This window comes from Cyprinus carpio, chromosome A9 (genome assembly GCF_018340385.1).
Source record: "Cyprinus carpio isolate SPL01 chromosome A9, ASM1834038v1, whole genome shotgun sequence".
Taxonomy (NCBI): Eukaryota; Metazoa; Chordata; class Actinopteri; order Cypriniformes; family Cyprinidae; genus Cyprinus; species Cyprinus carpio.
Window position 1 is genome coordinate 28,105,344 of NC_056580.1, and position 21,449 is coordinate 28,126,792.

Sequence of the window (21,449 nt, forward strand, 5' to 3'; positions counted from 1 at the left end):
TCTCCTCAGCTGGAAACATTGTCTCTGAGAAAAGAGCCAGCCTAGCTCCAGAACACGTGGATATGTTTACATTCTTACACCATAATACTGAACGTTGATTCCAGTGGACTCTAAACACTGCATTGCATTTGTTTAATGTGAAGACCTAACTGTTGAAACAGATCTTTTTCCCCTTCGGAGTTGCACTCTCAGCTGTAATGAACAGAAGCCCTGAACATGTGGATATATTGACATTCAGAACATGTTGACTTTTGTTATTATTTTAATTAAATTTTTACTCTTTTAGTTTTACATTTTGTCAAGGGCTTGTTTAAATTAATATTTTTTTATGGTACATTAGTGAATGTCAAAGTTGCAAGTTAAATAAAATGTTCTTTAAGTAAAATTGTTGGTTTTTGGTGGAAAATTGGTTGTTTAGATTAATCGGTTAATCAACGAAAAAATACTATATATAAAAATAAAAAAAAAAAAACTCTAGATTAAACCCAACCCTAAATATCTGGAAAAATATCGGTAAAACCAATTATCGGCTGATAATTACACTGTAAAAAAGACACCTTAAAATTAAGTGTAACCTAAAATATTGGTTTGTAATTTGTAATCAGTAGCTAATGGACTACAAGCTGTAAGTAGCACTCGTCACTAACCTTGCTGCTGAAGTTTGTACTCAGTCGAGTATGTTTTCCCGATAATATTCCACACAGGTCTCAAGCATCCGAACAGTCCCTCTAGGAATCCGCCGCTGCCCGTCCCGGCTCTGTGAAAGTGCAGTTTGAAGTCATCATGTGGATGGTGGTGCATGTAGTCCGCGCTGTGGTTCATCGGACACCCGTCCTCCTCGTTTTTCTCCTCCGCGCCGCTTCCGCAGCCTCCCTCACCACAGGACCCCGGCTTCTCGGCCTCCTCGTGCTCCTGCAGCTGCAGCACGCTGTTCTCGAAGTGTCCCTGCTCCCGCGTCGAGTCCTCGCTGAGGGCCGTGCACGGAGGGCTGGTGCCACCCGCCTCGGCGTCCCTGCAGGGGAGCTGCAGATGATGCAGTGGCATGGGAAGGGTGGTGGGCGGAGCCAGGTCTGCGATGATCTGCGGCGGAGGTGGTGCCGGCGGAAGCAGCGTTTGAGGAGAAACATTAGTGTTGGTTTTCTTCATGGAGTCACCGACGACCGTGAGCTTCAGCTCCTCCTTCAGCTTCCCCACCAGCAGGCTGGGACAGGACGTCCAGGACAGCACCTCTGGGGAGCTTCCCATGGTGCCGTGCGTGTGCATGGGCAGATGCCCTCCTCACCCGACGGGAAATGAGTGGCGAGGCTTTACAGATGAGTTCTGTTGGGGATTATGACACACCTGCATGAGAAAGACAGAGACAATCATGCATTTAAAAACAAAACTGAACTGTTCTTAGACTTTTTGAATACAAACTGTTTCAACTTGAACATGGAGTATGATGCTGAAAGAAAAACACCAAACAATGACACATGAGTGCTGATTTAAAATGTTTGGTGTTTTCATGTTGCAAAGTTAACACGACTCTTTAATAAAAGTAACATTACACAGAAATATAGAGTAAAAGATTTTAAAATGTTAAAATTTTTGAATGCACAGTTTTTTAGTATTTTTTTAATTTACAGTAATTTCTATTTCTTTTTTATATTTAATAGTATTATAAAAATTATATAATGAATCCTTTTTAGTAATTAATGAATTTTGTAATTTTATTTTTACAATAATTATTTTTTATATATAATTTTATTGTCAAATATTTATTATAAATACATTTATATTAATAAATACAAAATAGGCTATTTAATTTGATTGAACTTTTGATTTGTAAACTTTTTAGTAATGAACTATGTAATTTTACATAATTATATATATATATATTATATATATATATATATAGATATATATATATTTATATATATATATATATATATAAACAGGAATATTTGCATTTATATTATTTTGTATATAATAATTTTATTTCTTTTTATATTTAATTTATGGTAAAAAAATATTAATTAATTAATTTGAATATATACAAATATTTAAAAGACCTGTTTTTGACATTTATTTATTTGAAATATGTCTTTTGTACCATTATAAATGTCTTTACTGTGACTTATAAAAATTTTACAGCATCTTTGCTGAATGTATTTATTTCTTTCTAAAATTAATTTTCTAAAAAAAAAATATATATATATATAGTAAATTAGATATATTAAGTATATCGCAATGCATTCTGGGATCACCTTTTCTATTAAGCATGCACACAATGCTGACTAAGAATTTTGGAACAGCCTTTGCAACTGATGCCTTAAAAAGTCGCCTGCACAGGCAGCTCACTAGGATTTGGAACAGAGCACGTTTAAAAATATCCTTAATGAATTTGAGAAATATAAACACTCGTTTAAAACAGTAAATACAGCTCTGACTGATAAATAAAGACTGAAACGGTTGATCATTTTAATTTCCAATCTCATTCCGCACACAGCGGGAGAGGGATTGGAGGCATTTGCATTAATGATGATTATCTCTTTAGAGAGAGAGAGATAATTCCAGGAAGCTGTCGTTGTGATCTGGTCTCTGTTGATCGAATGTGTTAGTCCTGCTTTGAGATTAAAGCAGAGTGAGTATTAGAAGCTCTGAGAGCCAAACATCTGGCACACATCGCTCACACACACACAGAGAGAGAAAGTCACTGAGGACAACATCCCATAATCTGCTGCAGTCTTGAATAAGCCATTTCACATAACGGATGTTTATATATATATACTCCACAAGACAAAATAATAACTGAATTTATAAAAATAACCCTGTTCAAAAGTTTACATACCCTTGAATATTAATACTGTGTGTCATTTCCTGGGTATGTAAACTTTTGAACAGGGTCATTTTTATACATTCATTTATTATTTTGTCTATATAAACATATACAAACATAAACAACTTAAAAAAGATAAATAAAAAAAAACAACAAAAACACACAATCCCCATTATCCCATTCTTATTTAATTATTAACAAATTATGAACATTTTGCATTTTCTTCGAGGGGTATGTAAACTTATGTGCACAACTGTATATATGCATTTGATATTTTATAAATTCATCATATATTATATATAATATATGATGAATTTATTGTAGAATTATTTAATTTCCACATATAATATGTGATATATTTATTGCATAATTATGTATTATATATTCATATAAATATATTACGTTTCTATTATCATAACATTATGAATATTAATATTATAATATATTATTATTTCTATTTTATTTATATGTATTTTATATTTAATAATTATTTACAACTATAATATTTAAAGTTATAATTACTGATTACACAATTTTATATAATTAAATAAAAATATAATGAAAAATAAGTAATACAATTAAAATAAAAATTGTATTAGTCTGCATAATTACTTTTAAGCATTTAAACAGAATCCTTTAAAACAAAAACTTTTTTTCATGAGCAAGATATTCGGTCAAATGCATCCAAACTTTGACTTGTAGTGTATGTACTGTTTTCCATCATGCTTTGCAGCATGAATAAATCATGCAGATTGTGCTCATTGTTTACTGCATTAATTGCATCGGTGTTTGTTTTGTTTGTTGAAACTGAAAATGCTACTCGACACAATCACAGCCAATCAGAAGACATGCCACGTTTCACGCATTACGAGGAGGAAGCACAGTTTCCCAGCGTGACGCTGTAGACACAGAAACCATGCTAAACAAAGAGCATAACAAAACGTCCTATACTGCGACTCCTGGGTAAAACAAACAGACAGAACAAGAGGTTTTGGCTGAGGATTGTGGGTAACACACATACTGATAGACCTCTAACAGCTGCTGTACTCTCAGTCACTATTGATCATTATGAGAAACAACTGACCGGTTACCAAAGCAAAACTCAAACAAATCACAGACACATGACCTGTGAAAAGAACAGATATAAAATAAAATAAAATAAATAAAATAAAATAAAATAAAATAAAATAAAATAAAATAAAATAAAATAAAATAAAATAAAATAAAATAAAATAAAATAAAATAAAATAAAAATACAAACAAAAAACAAACAAACAAATAAATAAAAATAAATAATAAATAAATAATTTTCATTTATTTACATATTTATTTTGGAATGCAAATAAATAGCATGCACAAAAAAAAAAAAAAAAAAAAATAAATAAATAAATAAATAAATAAATAAATAAATAAAAAATAAATAAATAAATAATCAAATAAATAATAAATAAATAAATAAATAAATAAATAAATAAATAAATAAATAAATAAATAAATAAATAAATAAATAAACTAATAATAAAGAATAAAATAAAATAAAATAAATAAAAAATAAAATTAATACAAAATAAAAAAATATAATAAATAAAAAATAAAAAAAAAAAAACAAAATAATAAAATAAAATAAAATAAAATAAAATAAATAAAATAAAATAAAATAAAATAAAATAAAATAAAATAAAATAAAATAAATAAAATAAAATAAAATAAATAAAATAAAAAAATAAAATAAAATAACTAAAATAAATAAAATAAAATAAAATAAAATAAAATAAAATAAAATAAAATAAAATAAAATACATGAATTAGTAGTCCAATTCAAATGGTTCTTATGACCAATTTTTTTTTTTTTTTAATGAATTAGTCCTGAACTCTTATGACAATGTGTAGGTAAAGATACAGATTTAGTAACAGTTTTACTTTAACAAATGTAATTTTAATGTTAAAAATCTAACCAACTAAGATATTATTTTTTACAATTTTCCTTTAGCTTCAGTGTTTACTCAAAAGAAGAATTAAATTACTGTTTATTGCCATAACTGTCATTAAGCTATATATATATATATATTTTTTGCACACACACACTTCTGAAAAAAAGTATATATAACACACACACATATATACACACTGCATTTTTTGTATTGTATAATATTGTAAATAAATTCATATTATATACATACATATATATATAATATTTTTTATTATTAAAATGAAAATTATTAAAATAAATTTACCTTATATTTACTAAAAAATGTACTTCAAATTCAACATAGAATAAGTAATAAATTAATATGTTTATTAATTAATTTATTATTTAATTTAAATATAATAATTAATTTAAAATAATTTGTCTGTGACACTGGTGTCACACATATAAATACATCCACATAAAAACGTACAAATTAACAACATAAACACAACATAAAAAAAAAAAAAATAATAAATAATAATAAAAGATTTAGAACACTATAAGGCCAACCATTCTCTTAAATTACTTCAAAAATAGCGTGATTTAAACAGATAAATAAAAATTAAAACTAAAATAAAATAAAACCAAATGAATAAATATAGAATAAACAAACAAATAAATAAATAAATAAATAACAAAAATAGAAACAAATAGATAAAGAAATAAAATACACAAATAGATAAGATAATCATATAATAAAACCTAAAATAAAAACAAATAGATAAATAAACAAACAAATAAATAAATTTAAACAGATAAATACTACTACTAATAATAATACAATAAATAAATAAAAACAAACTGATAAATAAAAAATAAAATAAAAGATAAATAATATATTTAACAAAAATAAAAAATAGATAAACAAATACATAATTATAATAAATAACCAAAAATAGATAAAAATAAATTCATAAATACAAATAGATAAATAAATAAGATAATGATAATGATAATACAGTAAAAAAAAGCAAACAAACAGATAAAATAAATAAATAATAATTATAAAAAATACAATAAAAAATAATCAAATAACAAACAAACAACTAAATAAAATTGGTGATTTAGGCAACATGGTGCTGATCTATTGCTCATCCCTCCTGCGTTCAGTGTGGTATTAATGTGGGGTATTTGGGGTATTTCTGCTGGGTAAAGTGATCCGGTGAGTGGCTATAATAGAGCTGCAGCAGCAGCAGCGCATCAATAATGCATCGCATGCATCTCACAGAACTCTGCCGAGAGTGCAGCGGGAAACTAGAGAGTATCGCTCAGGTGACCACCAAACACACGTGTGTGTGTGTGTGTGTGTGTGTGTGTGTGTGTGTGTGTGTGTGTGTGTGTGTGTGTAATTCCACGCCGGCTATGAGTTACAGTCTGGAGGGGTAAAAAAACACCAGTCCTGCCAAAATGCATGGACACACACACACACACACACAGTCGTCATGACAACAGTTTAGTTCAGTTTGTACATCTGTAGTCCTGCGTAGTCCAGATCAGTCCAGATCAGCCTGGCTGGGTTCTGTTCTGTCACTCGTGAGTCAACATCAATCTGAAGGCAGTGAATTATTCATTGGTTTGGGTGGCAGAGCTGCTATAAATAATCTCTGGACCTTTATCAATGCACTTCCTGTCCAACTGGAAAACGAGCTCGCCTACTGTCACTACTTAATTACTAGAAATAATATTATAAAGTATGTTTCTGGACCTACAGGTGTTAGATGATGACTGTTGAGAGCCACAGATTCAGATTCAAAAACAAAAGAGACCTTCAAGACCTTCAATCTCCACACTTCAGCTTCCTTTTTCAACAGGAAATAAGTCAACACTGAAACTGTGGTTGTCTTTAAATATACATTTGCTGAATAATGCCTCTAATTAGTAGTATAGTACTTTAACTTAAACAAACAAACAAACATGCAATTAACATTTAAAGTCAATGTTGACTTTTTTAATGCAGGTTACTACGTTTTGCTAAAAGATTGTGAAGACAAGCTCTTTTCTTTGAAATTGCACACATTTAGTGCATTAAAAAAATTAAATAGTCAACATAAATATTAATTTTGATTTCACACAGACATCAAGAAAAAAAATAAAAATAAATAAATAAATAATAATAATTTTGTTTAGCATTTTAATTTAAATTAAGTTGAAAATTATATTTAACAACCTAAAATAACATTACATAATAATAATAATATTGGAATTCCATATGTTAGCAAAAAATGTCCTCACAACCCCCGTCCCTACTGCAGGAAAAGAAAATGTTCCTCAGCAGGATGAAAGGAAATTAATGGGTCACACACACACACACACATACACACACACACACACACACACACACACACACACACACTCTCTCTCTCTCTCTCACACACACACACACACACAGGGGACGGGACAGCTGGTGGGGTTGATGGGAGGATCAGGTTCCTGTCGATGGTGGACAGAGACACACCCAAACCCACACATCTGAGATAAGCGAATAATCCCACTGATACAAGAGGATGAACAATCTGCTCTGACACACACACACACACAGAGGCTTAAAGCACAAGAGCGCTGATGTTCCCTTGCGCTGCATTATTGTGCACTCTAATGTAAATAACATCCATCAACAAGCCTAAAATAAACAGATATGTACACTAGACAAAGAACATATGTAGAGTGCTGAGATTCAGACACACACACACACACACACACACATCAACCCTTCACAATGCCCCTCAGGACAGGAATTATGGGTGCACGGATGTTGTGTGTGTGTGTGTGTGTGTGTGTGTGTGTGCGCGTGTGTGTGAAAGAGAGGTTGAAACTCACAAACCTGTCAAGATATACGTTTATAATTTTTCCAAAAGCTTTTATAAAATCATATTGCATTTAACATGGTAAAAAATATTTTCACACAGAATTGTATTTTATGTATTTTTTTTTTTTTTGGTGCTATTTTTACGACTTCCATCCAGTGTTTACAATGCAAAATAAAACTGCAATTTCTGTGTATTTTAACTTAATTAATTTTGAACACTGTTGCTCTAAACATAATGTACTCATGTGCTGTAACAGATAATCATGATATTTCAGGGTCCTGCCAAAGCTAAGCCCAAACACACAGCGCTATTATCATGTATGTCAGGATCCACAGCTGCTGCTACAACAAAGAGGAGATTAGTCCTCCAATCTCACACTGAGAGCTCATGACTGACAGCTGTGAGAGACCAATCAATCACAGGAACAATGAGCAGCAGATCTTTGTTTCAACATTTATCACTCTAATTGAGTTGTTGAGGCTTATAGCCAATTATCAAGCGATTCTAATGGCAAAAATCTTTGAAAATTGATTCTGCTGCTGTAGTGATGTCTTGTAATGCAATATAATACAAACACACAGTCCATTTTTAATGCATGCATTTCATTTTCTTTTAGTTTTACATTTCTGAATAATTACAGTATATGAAATTTATAATGTTATTATAAAGCTCCAGACAAATATATATATATATATATATATATATATATATCTATATATATATATACTATATATATATTGCAAGATAAATCGAAAAATAGATGAATTGTATGAACAGTTGTGCTATAGATGATAATGGAATAGAATATAGTGAGATACAGGGATGTACAAGGATGGAGGAGTAACAAATAAATAAGGATATTGCACATTTTTATTGCTTAAGTGGGGAACGTTGAACTGTTCATGAGGTAGATTGCCTGGGGGAAGAAACTGTTCTTGTGCCTGACTGTCCTGGTATTTGCGGTACTGAAGCGCCGGCCAGATCGCAAAAGTTCAAAGATGGGGTAACTTGGATGAGAGGGATCCAGAGTGATTTTCTGAGCCCTCACTCTGGATGTATACAGTTCTTGAAGGGTGGGCAGGGGAGCACCAATAATCCTTTCAGCAGTCCGAACAGTTCTCTGTAGTCTTCTGATGTCTGATTTTTGTAGCTGAAACCGAACCAGACTCAATGACGGCTGAGTAGAACTGTTTCAGCAGCTTCTGTGGCAGGTTAAACTTCCTCAGCTGGCGAAGGAAGTACAACTTATGCTGGGCCTTTTTTTAACAATGACGTCAATGTGATTGTTCCACTTCAGGTCCTGAGAGGTGGTGGTTCCCAGGAATCTGAATGACTCCACTGCAGCCACAGTGCTGTCTATGATGGTGAGTGGGGGAAGTGTAGGGGGGTTTCTCCTGAAGTCCACCATCATCTCCACTGTTTAGAGCGTGTTCAGATCCAGGTTGTTAAGACTGCACCAGACAGCCAGCTGCTCAACCTCTTGTCTGTAAGGAGACTCATCAACATCCTGGATGAGGCTGATGACTGTAGTGCCGTCGGCAAACTTCAGGAGCTTGACAGAGGTGCAGTCGTTGGTGTAGAGGGAGAAGAGCAGTGGGGAGAGAACACATCCCTGAGGGGCACCAGTGTTGGTGGAGAGGCTGTTTGACATGAATTTCCCCAGTCTCACTAGCTGTTGCCTATCTGTCAGAAAGCTGGTGATCCACTGACAGATAGAGCTAGGAACAGAGAGCTGGGTCAGTTTGGTCTGGTGGGCTGTTGGGATGATGGTGTTGAAAGCCGAACTAAAATCCACAAACAGGATCCTCACATAAGTCCCTGTTTTGCCCAGATGTTGCAGGATGAAGTGCAATCCCATGATGATTGCATCATCCACGGACCTGTTTGCTCGGTAAGCAAACTGCAGGGGGTCCAGTAAGGGTCCAGTGATGTCCTTCAGATAAGCCAGAACCAGTTTTTCAAACGACTTCATGACGACAGACGTTAAAGCCACAGGTCTGTAGTCGTTAAGTCCTGTTATCTTGGGTTTCTTTGGAACGAGGATGATGGTGGAGCGTTTGAAGCAGGAAGGCAGTTCACACAACTCCAGAGATCTGTTGAAGATCTGTGAAAAGATGGGGGCCAGCTGGTCAGCACAGGTTTTCAGACAGGCTGGTGTAACGCCATCTGGGCCTGCTGCTTTTCTTCTTTTGTTCTTCTTGAAGACCTGGCGCACATCACCCTCACTGATTTGAATTGCTGGAGGGGGGAAAAAGGGATTGCAGGAGGTGTTTACAGTTGTGTAGGAAGATGGTCAGAATGGGTGTGGGGGGTTTCAAATCTACAATAAAACTCATTCAGGTCATTAGCAAGTTGTTGGTTTGCCTCAGTGCAGGGGGATGGTGTCTTGTACTTTGTGATGGCTCTCAGCCCTTTCCACACTGAAGCGGAGTCATTGGAAGTGAACTGATCTTCCAACTTTTTAGTCTAGGTCCTTTTAGCCACTCTAATCTCTTTCTTCAGTGTGTTCCTGGCCTGATTATACAAGACTTTGTCCCCATTTCTGTAGGCATCCTCTCTGGCCTGACGAAGATGTCTGAGTTTTGCTGTAAACCATGGCTTATCGTTGTTGAATGTTAAATAATTCCTGGTAGGAATGCATATATCCTCACAGAAACTAATATAGGATGTTACAGTCTCTGTGAGTTCATCCAGATCAGTGGTAGCAGCTTCAAAAACACTCCAAACAGTGAGGTCAAAACAAGCTTGTAAATCCTTCTGTTTCGTTGGTCCATCTCTTTACAGTCTTTACTACAGATTTAGCAGATTTAAGTTTTTTCCTGCATGTTGGTATAAGATGAACCAAGCAGTGATCAGAGATCCCCAAAGCTGCTCGTGGAACAGAGTGATATGCATTCTTGTTGTAACAGTGATCCAATATATTACTGTCTCTAGTGGGACATGTAACATGCTGTCTGTATTTTGGGTGTTGTTGTTCTGTCTCTGTGCTCTGATCAGCTAGTTTCTGTAAAGCTGAGCTCACGTGGGCTTGTGGAGGGATGTAAACACTCACCAAAATGAACGAGTGAAACTCCCGCGGCGAATAGAATGGCTTGCAGTTAACAAAGAGCACTTCTAGATCTGAACAGCACATCTTCTTTAACACAGTTACATCTGTACACCACCGTTCATTGATTTAAAAGCATGTCCCGCCACCATGCGATTTCCCCGTTGACTTTGCATCGCGATCTGCTTTTAACAGCTGAAAGCCAGACAGATGAAGCGCACTGTCTGGAATGGCGTCATTCAGCCAGGTTTCCGCGAAAAACAGAGCAGCAGAGTGTGAGAAATCTTTATTTGTCCGGGAGAGCAGAAGGAGTTTGTCCGTTTTGTTGGGTAGAGAGCGGAGATTTGCCGAGTGGACGCTAGGCAACGGCATTCAGTAAAACATCTGAATAACTGAAGTCCGGTAAAAGATCTTGTGGTGTGTTCAGCCGAATGTTCAGCAGTTCATCCCTGGTGAAACTGATCATGTTTGAGAAACAAAAAACAGGAAAAACGAACAAAAACAGTACAAACACTGGAGAGCCAAGCACTGAAGCAGCCGTGTGCTGCGCCATCGAGAGCTAAGAGTTAAGCTTATTTCGGAATAATTACTTACAGTAAATGAACTTTGTAACATTATCAATGCAAAATAGTTACGTCTTATTTTATTACATTTTATTAAATTTTAAAGCAAACTTATTTTTTTCTCTTCCCATTGAAATAGATTTCTTGTTTTGCTTCTAATGTTCTTACAGTTTTCAATTTCTGAATAATTGTTTATTTATTATAATAAAAATGTATATAATTAATTAATGTATATACAGTATGTATATAATTAATTATAATTAATGTTATAATTAATCTCAGGATTCATGATAAGTGTTTGGAAATTAAATTGAAGCTGCAATAATGTAAATCTCTGTGCATTTTATTTATTTATTTATTAATTAACCTGGAAACTGTTCACAAAAAATATAAACTTAAATGAGCTAAGGTTTTATGTGAATTTCAATTAACTGATAAATCAAAGCTCTGAATCAATTCACTGAAAAAGAGATTCATGGAAATTAATCAAACTAACCAACTCAAACATTGCTTTTGCCACTGAATTTTAAATCACAAATGCTACTAAAACATATTATATAGTTATATTCACAAGCAAAAAGCAGTATAACAAAACGAAATCATTGCAGTTTTGTTTTTTATATCACGTTGTCAGTCAAACGTTGTCACTCGCTAACTAGTGCTGATCCTGCTTTGGGTTTATTCCGGGTTCGGATCAAAGGCTGCACAGTTATTTCTGCTTTGGGATCCTAATGCTGCTGTTTATTAAAGCTGAAATCATAAGAGTGCAGGGACATGAATGGCCTAAATACATCTGCTTTAGTGCAGTCGCTGCAGTGTGACGTCAAATGAAACTCAGCCGCAGGAGCTTCAGCAGAAGCAGGGCTGGATGAGATGAACACAAGATGAATCATTTTATATCACGATAACAGTATTCATCATAACATAGTTTGCTTTTAACTGGAAATTCAATGAAAAATCACTTATATTTTGATCATCATGCACTATACACACCCTTCATTTCATATATACACAAACATAAAAATAATTTTATATTATTATATAAATAAAAATTCTTAACTTAATATATTTGAAAAATTTATCAGATAAAAAAAAAAATTAAAATTCAATAATTATATTTTATTAATAATATTAAATTTTATTTACAAATGTAATAAAATTAAATACATTAATGAATTATATGTACAGTATGTATGTATGTATTGCAAATGTTTATCTTTTACTACATATTGTTATTTTTAACATTATTTAACGAATAAAGAATTAATAAATAAATAACATAGTATCTATATAATATAGTGTATATATAATGTTATATATATATCAGTAATTTTAATATTATTTTACAAATAAATAAAATGGTATATAAATAATGTTTTGCAAAAGTTTAATTAAACATTGTTAGTTTATTATTATTATACAAATAAATAACAATTGAAATAAATAAATAGTGGTATATACATAATGTTTTGCAAATGTTTAATTACACATTGTTCATTTTTGTTTTATACAAATAAATAAAAATGGAAATAAATAAATATTGTGGTATATACATAATGTTTTGCAAATGTTTAATTACATATTGTTAATTTTTTATTATACAAATAAATAAAAATTGAAATAATAAATATTGTGGTATATACATAATGTTTTGCAAATGTTTAATTACACATTGTTAATTTTTTATTATACAAATAAATAAAAATTGAAATAATAAATATTGTGGTATATACATAATGTTTTGCAAATGTTTAATTGTTCATTTTAGTATTATTTTATAAAATAAATAAATATAGTATAAACATTATGTTTTCCAAATCTTTAACTACACTTTGTCATGTGAACAGCTTTATTTCAAGACAGACAGCACTTCTTGTACATTCACTTGTAGTTATTTATAAGTAATTTAATTTGTGATTAATCATATGACTTCCATCCAGTGTTTACAATGCAAAATAAAACTGCAATTTCTGTGTATTTTAACTTATTATTTAATTAATTAATTGTAAGTGTTGATTCAATAACAGCTGTAACTGATTCAGCTCAAAGATTCAGGATTCAAGCCAGATCTTTTTGAATGATTCATTAAAAGATTCGTTTCAAAAGAATCAGACTGTTGTGTTTGATTCACTCATTAATCGTACTACACTGGTCTCACAGACACACAAACAAATGCAAACACTGCAGTACAAACTAAACAGCACAATCTCTACCGGTCGACACACTTCTGCATTACCATCGTCCACATCAGCTGTGAGTGTGATCAACATGATGGTCATAGTTAATGCGGTTCGGTTCTTACCAGAAAACCTGTAGGAAGACAGCAGCTCTTTCCTCCCACACACACTCATTCACCCACCCACAGAGGAGCGATTATTAAGAGCAGCGAGTGTAAATCACAGCAAACAGGGCTGGAGGTTTGTGGGAGTGTGAGGTGAGTCATATTAACACTGATGCAGCAGACTGCTAAAAACAGACTGCAGAGACGGAGGAAAACACACACTGTGACGCTGTGCATCAGAGCCGCGTCACGCGCCGCAGGGCCCCATCCTTTCCCAACCCATCCCATCCCATCCCGCTGGCTCTCAGGAGACTCGGAGCCCCAGGGAACCTGCATCACGCGGCCCCATTCCATACAGGTTTAATACACAGAAGCTGAGCCTGACATCAGCCAATCAGGAGTCAGAATGATCTGACATCACTGCAGAGTGCAACAGCCCCGCCCACTTTTTCCTGTTCATTTTTCCATAGGTTATTATATAAACAAATATTGCATTAGTAATATATATATTAATATTAATAAATATTATTTTACAAATTAATCATAAGTACTTATTTACATATAATACTTGTCTTTCTTGTTTTGCTTTAACTGTGCTTGCAGTTGTCAATTTCTGAATAATTACTTACAGTATATGAACTTTGTAAAGTTATCAATGCTAAATAGTTACGGCTTGTTCTAGTACATTTTATTACATTTTAAAGCAAATTTATAAAATGAATACATTTTTTAATATCATTTAAGCAATTAGTAAAACAAATACTAATTGTATGATATGTATTAATATATGACATTGTAAATAATAAAAATTACATACTAATTATAAAAATGTAAATAAATAAATAAATATATATATATATATATATATATATATATATATATATATATATATATATATATATATATAGTTTATAATGTTTAGCAAATGTTTTATGTTTTATATACTTTGTGTGTATATACAAACAAACACAGAATAATGCAGAATAATGAGTAATGTAGTTTTTCACAAAGAATTCCGCTGTTAAACATGATTATTTATTATAATGTGGGCTGATGGCTTGTTTCAAAGCATATTACAGCAATTACCAACCTTGTAGCTCACAGTATGCCTGTCTTTAATGGTCTGTTGTATGTATTCCCGTATGGAGAAAATGAATGGGTTTTTTACTTCCGGACCTGACTGTTCCACTCTAATACTTTACAAACACACAGAAGGAAGATGGAAAAGAGGAGCAAGAAAAAGAGCTCTCAGAGCGACAACAAAAACACGAGAGGAGCTCAGGACTCCATCTGACCAGCTGCTCCTCCTCTTCAACACCACACACAGGAAGAAGATGACGAGGACGAGGAGGATGCACGTTACAGCACATACACACACACACACACACACACACACACTGACACGACTCAAGATTACAGGCTCTTCCAGCTCTTTTCTCTAGTCTTCCACAACGCTTTTACAGCTCTGACACATAATCAATACTTTACATAGGCACTTCCATTAGCTGCTGTGGACTCAACACACACACACACACACACACAGACACACACTGCATGCGTTATATTCCTTCTTTACAAGCGTCTGAAGAAGCTCTTGTATTAAACTGACTCTGTGTCTCTGTGTTTTAAAGCTCTGGCGGCCAGCGTGAGCTCATATAAACATGCTTCGAAACAAACGGAGCTGCTCTTCTCTACTCCAGCTGGAAAACAGATGGACGACATTCGACAATAAAACAGAAAAACATCACTGAAACTACAGATAAATATAGCAATGGCTAGTACACACTGTAAAAATGTAAATCAAACAAAGATTATTGATGCACATTTTTCAAGAAAATACTATTTATATGTTTCTACTGTACTTAATTGCATGTTTAATTGAATGTGTTGTTTGCTTTGTGATTATTTCTGAAATTTACTAGCAATTTCTCAGTAAAATTTGTTATAAAAATTCAGTGTATGACTATATGAGAATAGAATAAAAATATAAATATTAACTATTTAATTTTAATATTTAATATTAAATTTAGTTAGTTATACACACACACACACACACACTCAATTATAACTATTAATTAACTCTTAATTGATTCATTTTTTATTTTCATATAGTTAAATAAAATGGTTAAAAAGTTCAGTTATAATATAACACATATATATATATATACATACATATATAACTATATTTAGCATTAAAAATTAACAATCAGTAATCATTAATAATAATTTATTTATTAGGTTTTTATTTTCACAGTTAAATTAAATAGTTAAAAAAGTTATTATAATATAATATTACATTATATTATAATATGATGCAATATAATACAATACAATACACAATGTAATATAAATATAATACTATTATCATTAGCATTAATAATTATTTATTTTATTATATTTATTTTTATTATTATTTATTTTATTATATTTATTTTTATTATTATTTTCACAGTTAAAAAAGTTAAGAATTTAAATAGTTCAAACTGTTTTTGCTATGGCACCCAAATTGGCACCAAGAACCATGATATTTTACTGGTATTGCTACCAACTACAATTTATAACATTGATACAGATATAACATTGATAAGTAAATTAAGAGTCAAGGGATGCATTTCACAATTTAGTTTTTGGCTCACATCCATCAAGCTCACAAAAAAAAAAAAAAAGAGAATTGAATTTAGGAAGCATTTAAACAGACATTATCATATGGTTATATAATTTTTAGTAGAATTCAAGCATCAATGACTGTATTGTGATTTACACACAGACACTGTGATCTAAAATGACTCATCTTGACAAATTAGACAGCACAAAAGAAATGGAAAGAGACGCATTGTTAAGACAAGTCATTAAGTTATGTATGCGTGTGTGTGTGTGTGTGTGTGTGTGTGTGTGTAGCGGTGTGTCTGTCCTTCAGCAGAGGGCAGTGAGAAAAGAAGCGCTGCATCGAAAACCAGACAAATATAGCTCACATGCGCACCGAACACACAAGTTAGTCATCTTCAACCCCGAACGGCCGTCAGAAATCACGTATAAAAGAAATAAGAACAAATACATATATATAGGAAGGAGGAAAGAAAGAAATGCACAAGCATGCACATACAATGCAGTGGATTACTCACAGCTGACGGCGCTGCCATGCATGATCCTTCTTCAGAAGAGAAACAGCTGAAAGCAGCCGGCCGAGAGACAGAGAGACGGAGAGAGAGAGAGAGCGAGAGGGTGAGCGAGCTGCAGATCGTCTGAGTGGGCGGAGGTACAGCTGCGACTGCTTACGTCACACTTTTCATGAATGAAAGGGCCGGATGACACAGGCACGATGCAGAGAGCCTGATCTCTCTCTCTCTCACAAACACACACACACACACACTTAATGCGGAAGCACAACAGACAAGGCCATGATTTAAAAACACTAAGGTGTCATAAATCAAAGAGGTCACATCAAGCATCCGTTTATTCGTTAGACAGCCAACGCTTTTATGGTTTTATTCCACTCTCTTTGAGCTCATCATCTTTATGCTGGAATATTTCTAAAAGTCAGCGGACTGACACACTCTCTCTCTTCCACGTAAACGAGGAAAGAATACTGATGACATCATCGAGCACTCAGGGGCGTATCCAATCAAACACTCTCTAGAATGAGAATGACCCTCCCAAAGGTCAACTTGTAAATGTTAATTGCAAAAAAGCAACAAGCTGTTAAAGTAAATCCAGTCCCAACTTCATATATATATATATACACACGTATGGCCATGAATATATATATATATATATATATATAATATATATATATTGATATATATATATTATATTCATATAGATAGATATATATATATATAAATATATATATATATATATATATATATATATATATATATATATTATAATATATATATATATTCATATAGATAGATAGATAGATATATATATATATATATATATACTGTATATATATATATTAGAGGTCGACCGATTAATCGGTTTTCGCCGATTAATCGGCACCGATAGTTGATTGGCGGAACTATCGGTTATCGGCAAAAATACATACCGATAGTTTTCCAGGTTGCATCCGTTGCTGGAGCGGCTGAGAAGGGTCCGCTGCCATTATACAGCACGAGAGCGGCCTCTAGAGGCAGAAATCACTAACAGCACGTGTTGTTTGTTTTGACACGTGACACTGCGCGCTGCACAGAGCGGGAAACTTCAAACGCGCATTTAAATGCAGACGACAGAAAATGTCCTGCTGCGGAACAGAGCAGCATTCACATAGTTTTCCATTAAATTACATTATATTTGTCCCAAATCATTGTTAATGTACATAACGACTTCACCCTTGGTTATAAATGATGTATTGTGCTCTTTCTGTGGCTCTAATACAGTCTGTATGCTTTATATAGAGAGCTGTAATACAGATCGCACTTTCTCTTTCCCTTTGCTCTGCTTTTCTAAACATCAAACTTCAAACTCATTTATGCCACATTGTTTATTCTTGAAGCAAACTCCATTTGGTGATTAAATAAACAGTTTTAGATATATATAAATAAAGAAAATAATAATATAGTTTTAAAAGCACAAATTTAGTATTAAAAATAATACATTTCTTGACAGTAAAATTAGAACTGTTAAATAGTTATAAATAAATAACATTGTTATATATAGATTATATATATTAAATTATATTATTGTGTGTATATTATATATATATATATATATATATATATACAGTACAGACCAAAAGTTTGGAAAATTACTATTTTTAATGTTTTTGAAAGAAGTTTCTTCTGCTCATCAAGCCTGCATTTATTTGATCAAAAAGTACAGAAAAAAAATATGTAATATTGTGATATATTATTACAATTTAAAATAATTGTTTTTTAAATGTATTATACCTTAAATTATCATTTATTTCTGTGATGCAAACCTGAATTTTTAGGATCATTATCACATGATCCTTTAGAAATCATTCTAATATGATGATTCATTATCAAAGTTGGAAACAGTTCTGCTGCTTAATATTTTTTTCAGAACATTTGATACTTTTATAGGATACTTTGATGAATAATAAAAAAAAAGAAGCTATGTTTTTAAAATATAAATATTTTGTAATAACAATATACACTACAGTAATTTGGGGTCAGTAATTTTTTTTTTCTTTCTAAATAAATTAATAAAATCAATACTTTTATTCAGCAAGGATGTGTTAAATTGATAAAAAGTGATAGTAAAGAAAATAATTTATTAGAATATATATTATTAGAATTTTTTATTTATTTTGAATAAATGCAGTTCTTTTTAACCTTTTATTCATCAAATATATTAGACAGCAGAACTGTGGGCCAACATCCAACACTGCTCATAATAAATCAGAATATTAGAATGATTTCTAAATGATCATGTGATAGACTGGATGTTACATGTGACACTGAAGGCTGGAGTAATGACGCTGAAAATTCAGCTTTGCATCACAGGAATAAATTATTTTTTTTTAAAGTATATTCAAATAGAAAACTATTATTTTAAGTTGTAATAATATTTTACAATATTATTGTTTTGTCTGTATTTTTGATCAAATAAATGCAGGCTTGATCAGCAGAAGAGACTACTTTCAAAAACATTAAAAATAGTAATGTTTCCAAACTACATATACATACACAAAAAAAAAAAACAAACAAACACACGCACAAAACCAGTCTTAAGTCACAGGGGTATATTTGTAGCAATAGCCAAAAAAACATTGTATGGGTCAAAATTATTGATGTTTGTTTTATGATGATTTTCTTTGATGCCAAAAATCATTAGGATATTAAGTAAAGATCATGTTCCATGAAGATATCTCGTAAATTTCCTACCGTAAATATATCAAAACTTAATTTTTGATTAGTAATATGCATTGCTAAGAACTTCATTTGAACAACTTTAAAGATGATTTTCTCAATATTTTGATTTTTTTATAATTCCAGATTTTCAAATAGAAATTTTACTTATGTTATGTTATTATTTATTAAAGCCAACATATAGTAAAAAGTGTAAAAATGTAAAATGTAAATGCAAAATAGTAAAAAATACATTAAAACCTGTAAATAAAACATGTAAAAAAAAATTTAAGGACCAATATAATTAATATAATTTTAAAACTAATAGCAATAAATTATCAGTTGATAATTTAAAATGATCATTTCCATCTTTCTAATTTTTAAAGTTGAAAAACACTCAATTACCTTTAACTTCGAAAAATCATTTTTTACAGTATTGTATCACATTAACTGAATAGAAAAGTTACACAAAAAATTAAGACAAATCCATTCAAATTAATTCTTTTTTGTTGAAAAGGCTTTTCATCATTTTATGTTTTCTGTGCATGGAGACATTTTCCTCAATTTAAGTTTATTCAGCAACTTGTTTTTTTTTTTTTTTGTATGAAATATGCTGCACATTAATAATAATAATAATAGTTTTATTTCATTTTATCAAATCCAACATATCCACATTAATAGTAATAATTATTTTATTTTATTTTATTTAAGCCAACATATCCTGCACATTAATAGTAATAATTATTTTATTTTATAGCCTTTTATTTTATTTGATCAAAGCCAACATATCCTGCACATGAATAGTAATAATTTTTATTTTATTTTATTTTATTTTATTTTATTTTATTTTATTTTATTTTATTTTATTTTATTTTATTTTATTTTATTTTTTTATTTTATTTTATTTTATTTTATTTAAGCCAACATATCCTGGACATTAATAGTAATAATTATTTTATTTTATTTTATTTAAGCCAACATATCCTGCACATTAATAGTAATAATTATTTTATTTTATTTTATTTTATTTAAGCCAACATATCCTGCACATTAATAAGTATCATTATTTTTATTTTATTTTATTTTATTTAAGCCAACATATCCTGCACAGTAATAGTAATAATTGGTTTATTTTCTTTATTTTATTTAAGCCAACATATCCTGCACATTAATAGTAATAATTATTTTATTTTATTTTATTTAAGCCAACATATCCTGCACATTAATAGTAATTATTTATTTTATTTTATTTTAAAGTCAATGAACAGTAAAATGCAGCATCTTCATTCCATTAATAAAAATAAAGCTTACGGTTTGTACCTCCAGAGAAGTTGACGCTCATTTCCCGAGATGCTTCTAGCGCCGACCGCAAAGTATCTTCTCTTCGCACCTGTAAATAATAAATACAGACGGGTCAGAGTTCAGAGGTCACGAGGTCAGTAATCAGACTCTGTGATCGCACTTTCCGAAGGAAAGGCTCTTATTCATTCAGAGGGGAACGTGTGAAAATCTCCTCCGTTACCAACAACCCATTTAAAAATTCAGCACGGCTCAAAATAAGGGGGACGAGATGCAGTCCAGCAAATTAGAGAATAATTTTAGAAATGTTTCGTACGGCTCATGATGATCAGGGTTAAAGAGATAATGAGAGAATCTGGCCTGTTAAAGATTAAGACTGAAGAGATTTACTGGATATTATTTTCAAACAGTGCTGTAATGTTAGGGTTAAAAAATACAATTAATAAATTTTGATAGTACAATGTTTTTAATAAAATGATAAAATATTAATGAAATAATATACACAATTATAAAACAAATGTAAAATTAAACACTAAAGAAAAATATTTTTCAAAAACAACAAAGTAACAAAATACTAAAATATTTTTAAAACAAAGTAAAATAAAACAATAAATAAAATAAAATATTACTCAAACAAAAAATTAAAATAAAATAGTAAATAAAATTACAAAACTAATAAAGTAAATTACTAAAACAAAAAAGTAAAAATAAAAAAAAATTCCAAAAAAAAATAAAAAAAAAAACAAAAAAAAAAAATAAAATAAAAAAATAAAATAATATTAGTAAAACAATAAAGTAAATTAATAGATAAAATAACATTAGTAAAATAATAAAGTAAAACAAAACGTTGAAT

The 21,449-nt window shown here is 31.1% G+C and overlaps 1 protein-coding gene across 1 annotated transcript in view; it reads right to left on the reverse strand.

Moving 5' to 3' along the window:
* The window catches only part of LOC109100262 (mitogen-activated protein kinase kinase kinase 13-like), a 55,825-nt gene that overhangs the window by 14,675 nt on the left and 19,701 nt on the right, over window positions 1–21,449 (reverse strand). Inside the window, 2 exon segments of the mRNA XM_042764358.1 lie at window positions 648–1,341; window positions 20,618–20,687. Of these exon segments, the coding sequence (XP_042620292.1) occupies window positions 648–1,263 (616 nt within the window). The 5' untranslated portion in view covers window positions 1,264–1,341; window positions 20,618–20,687.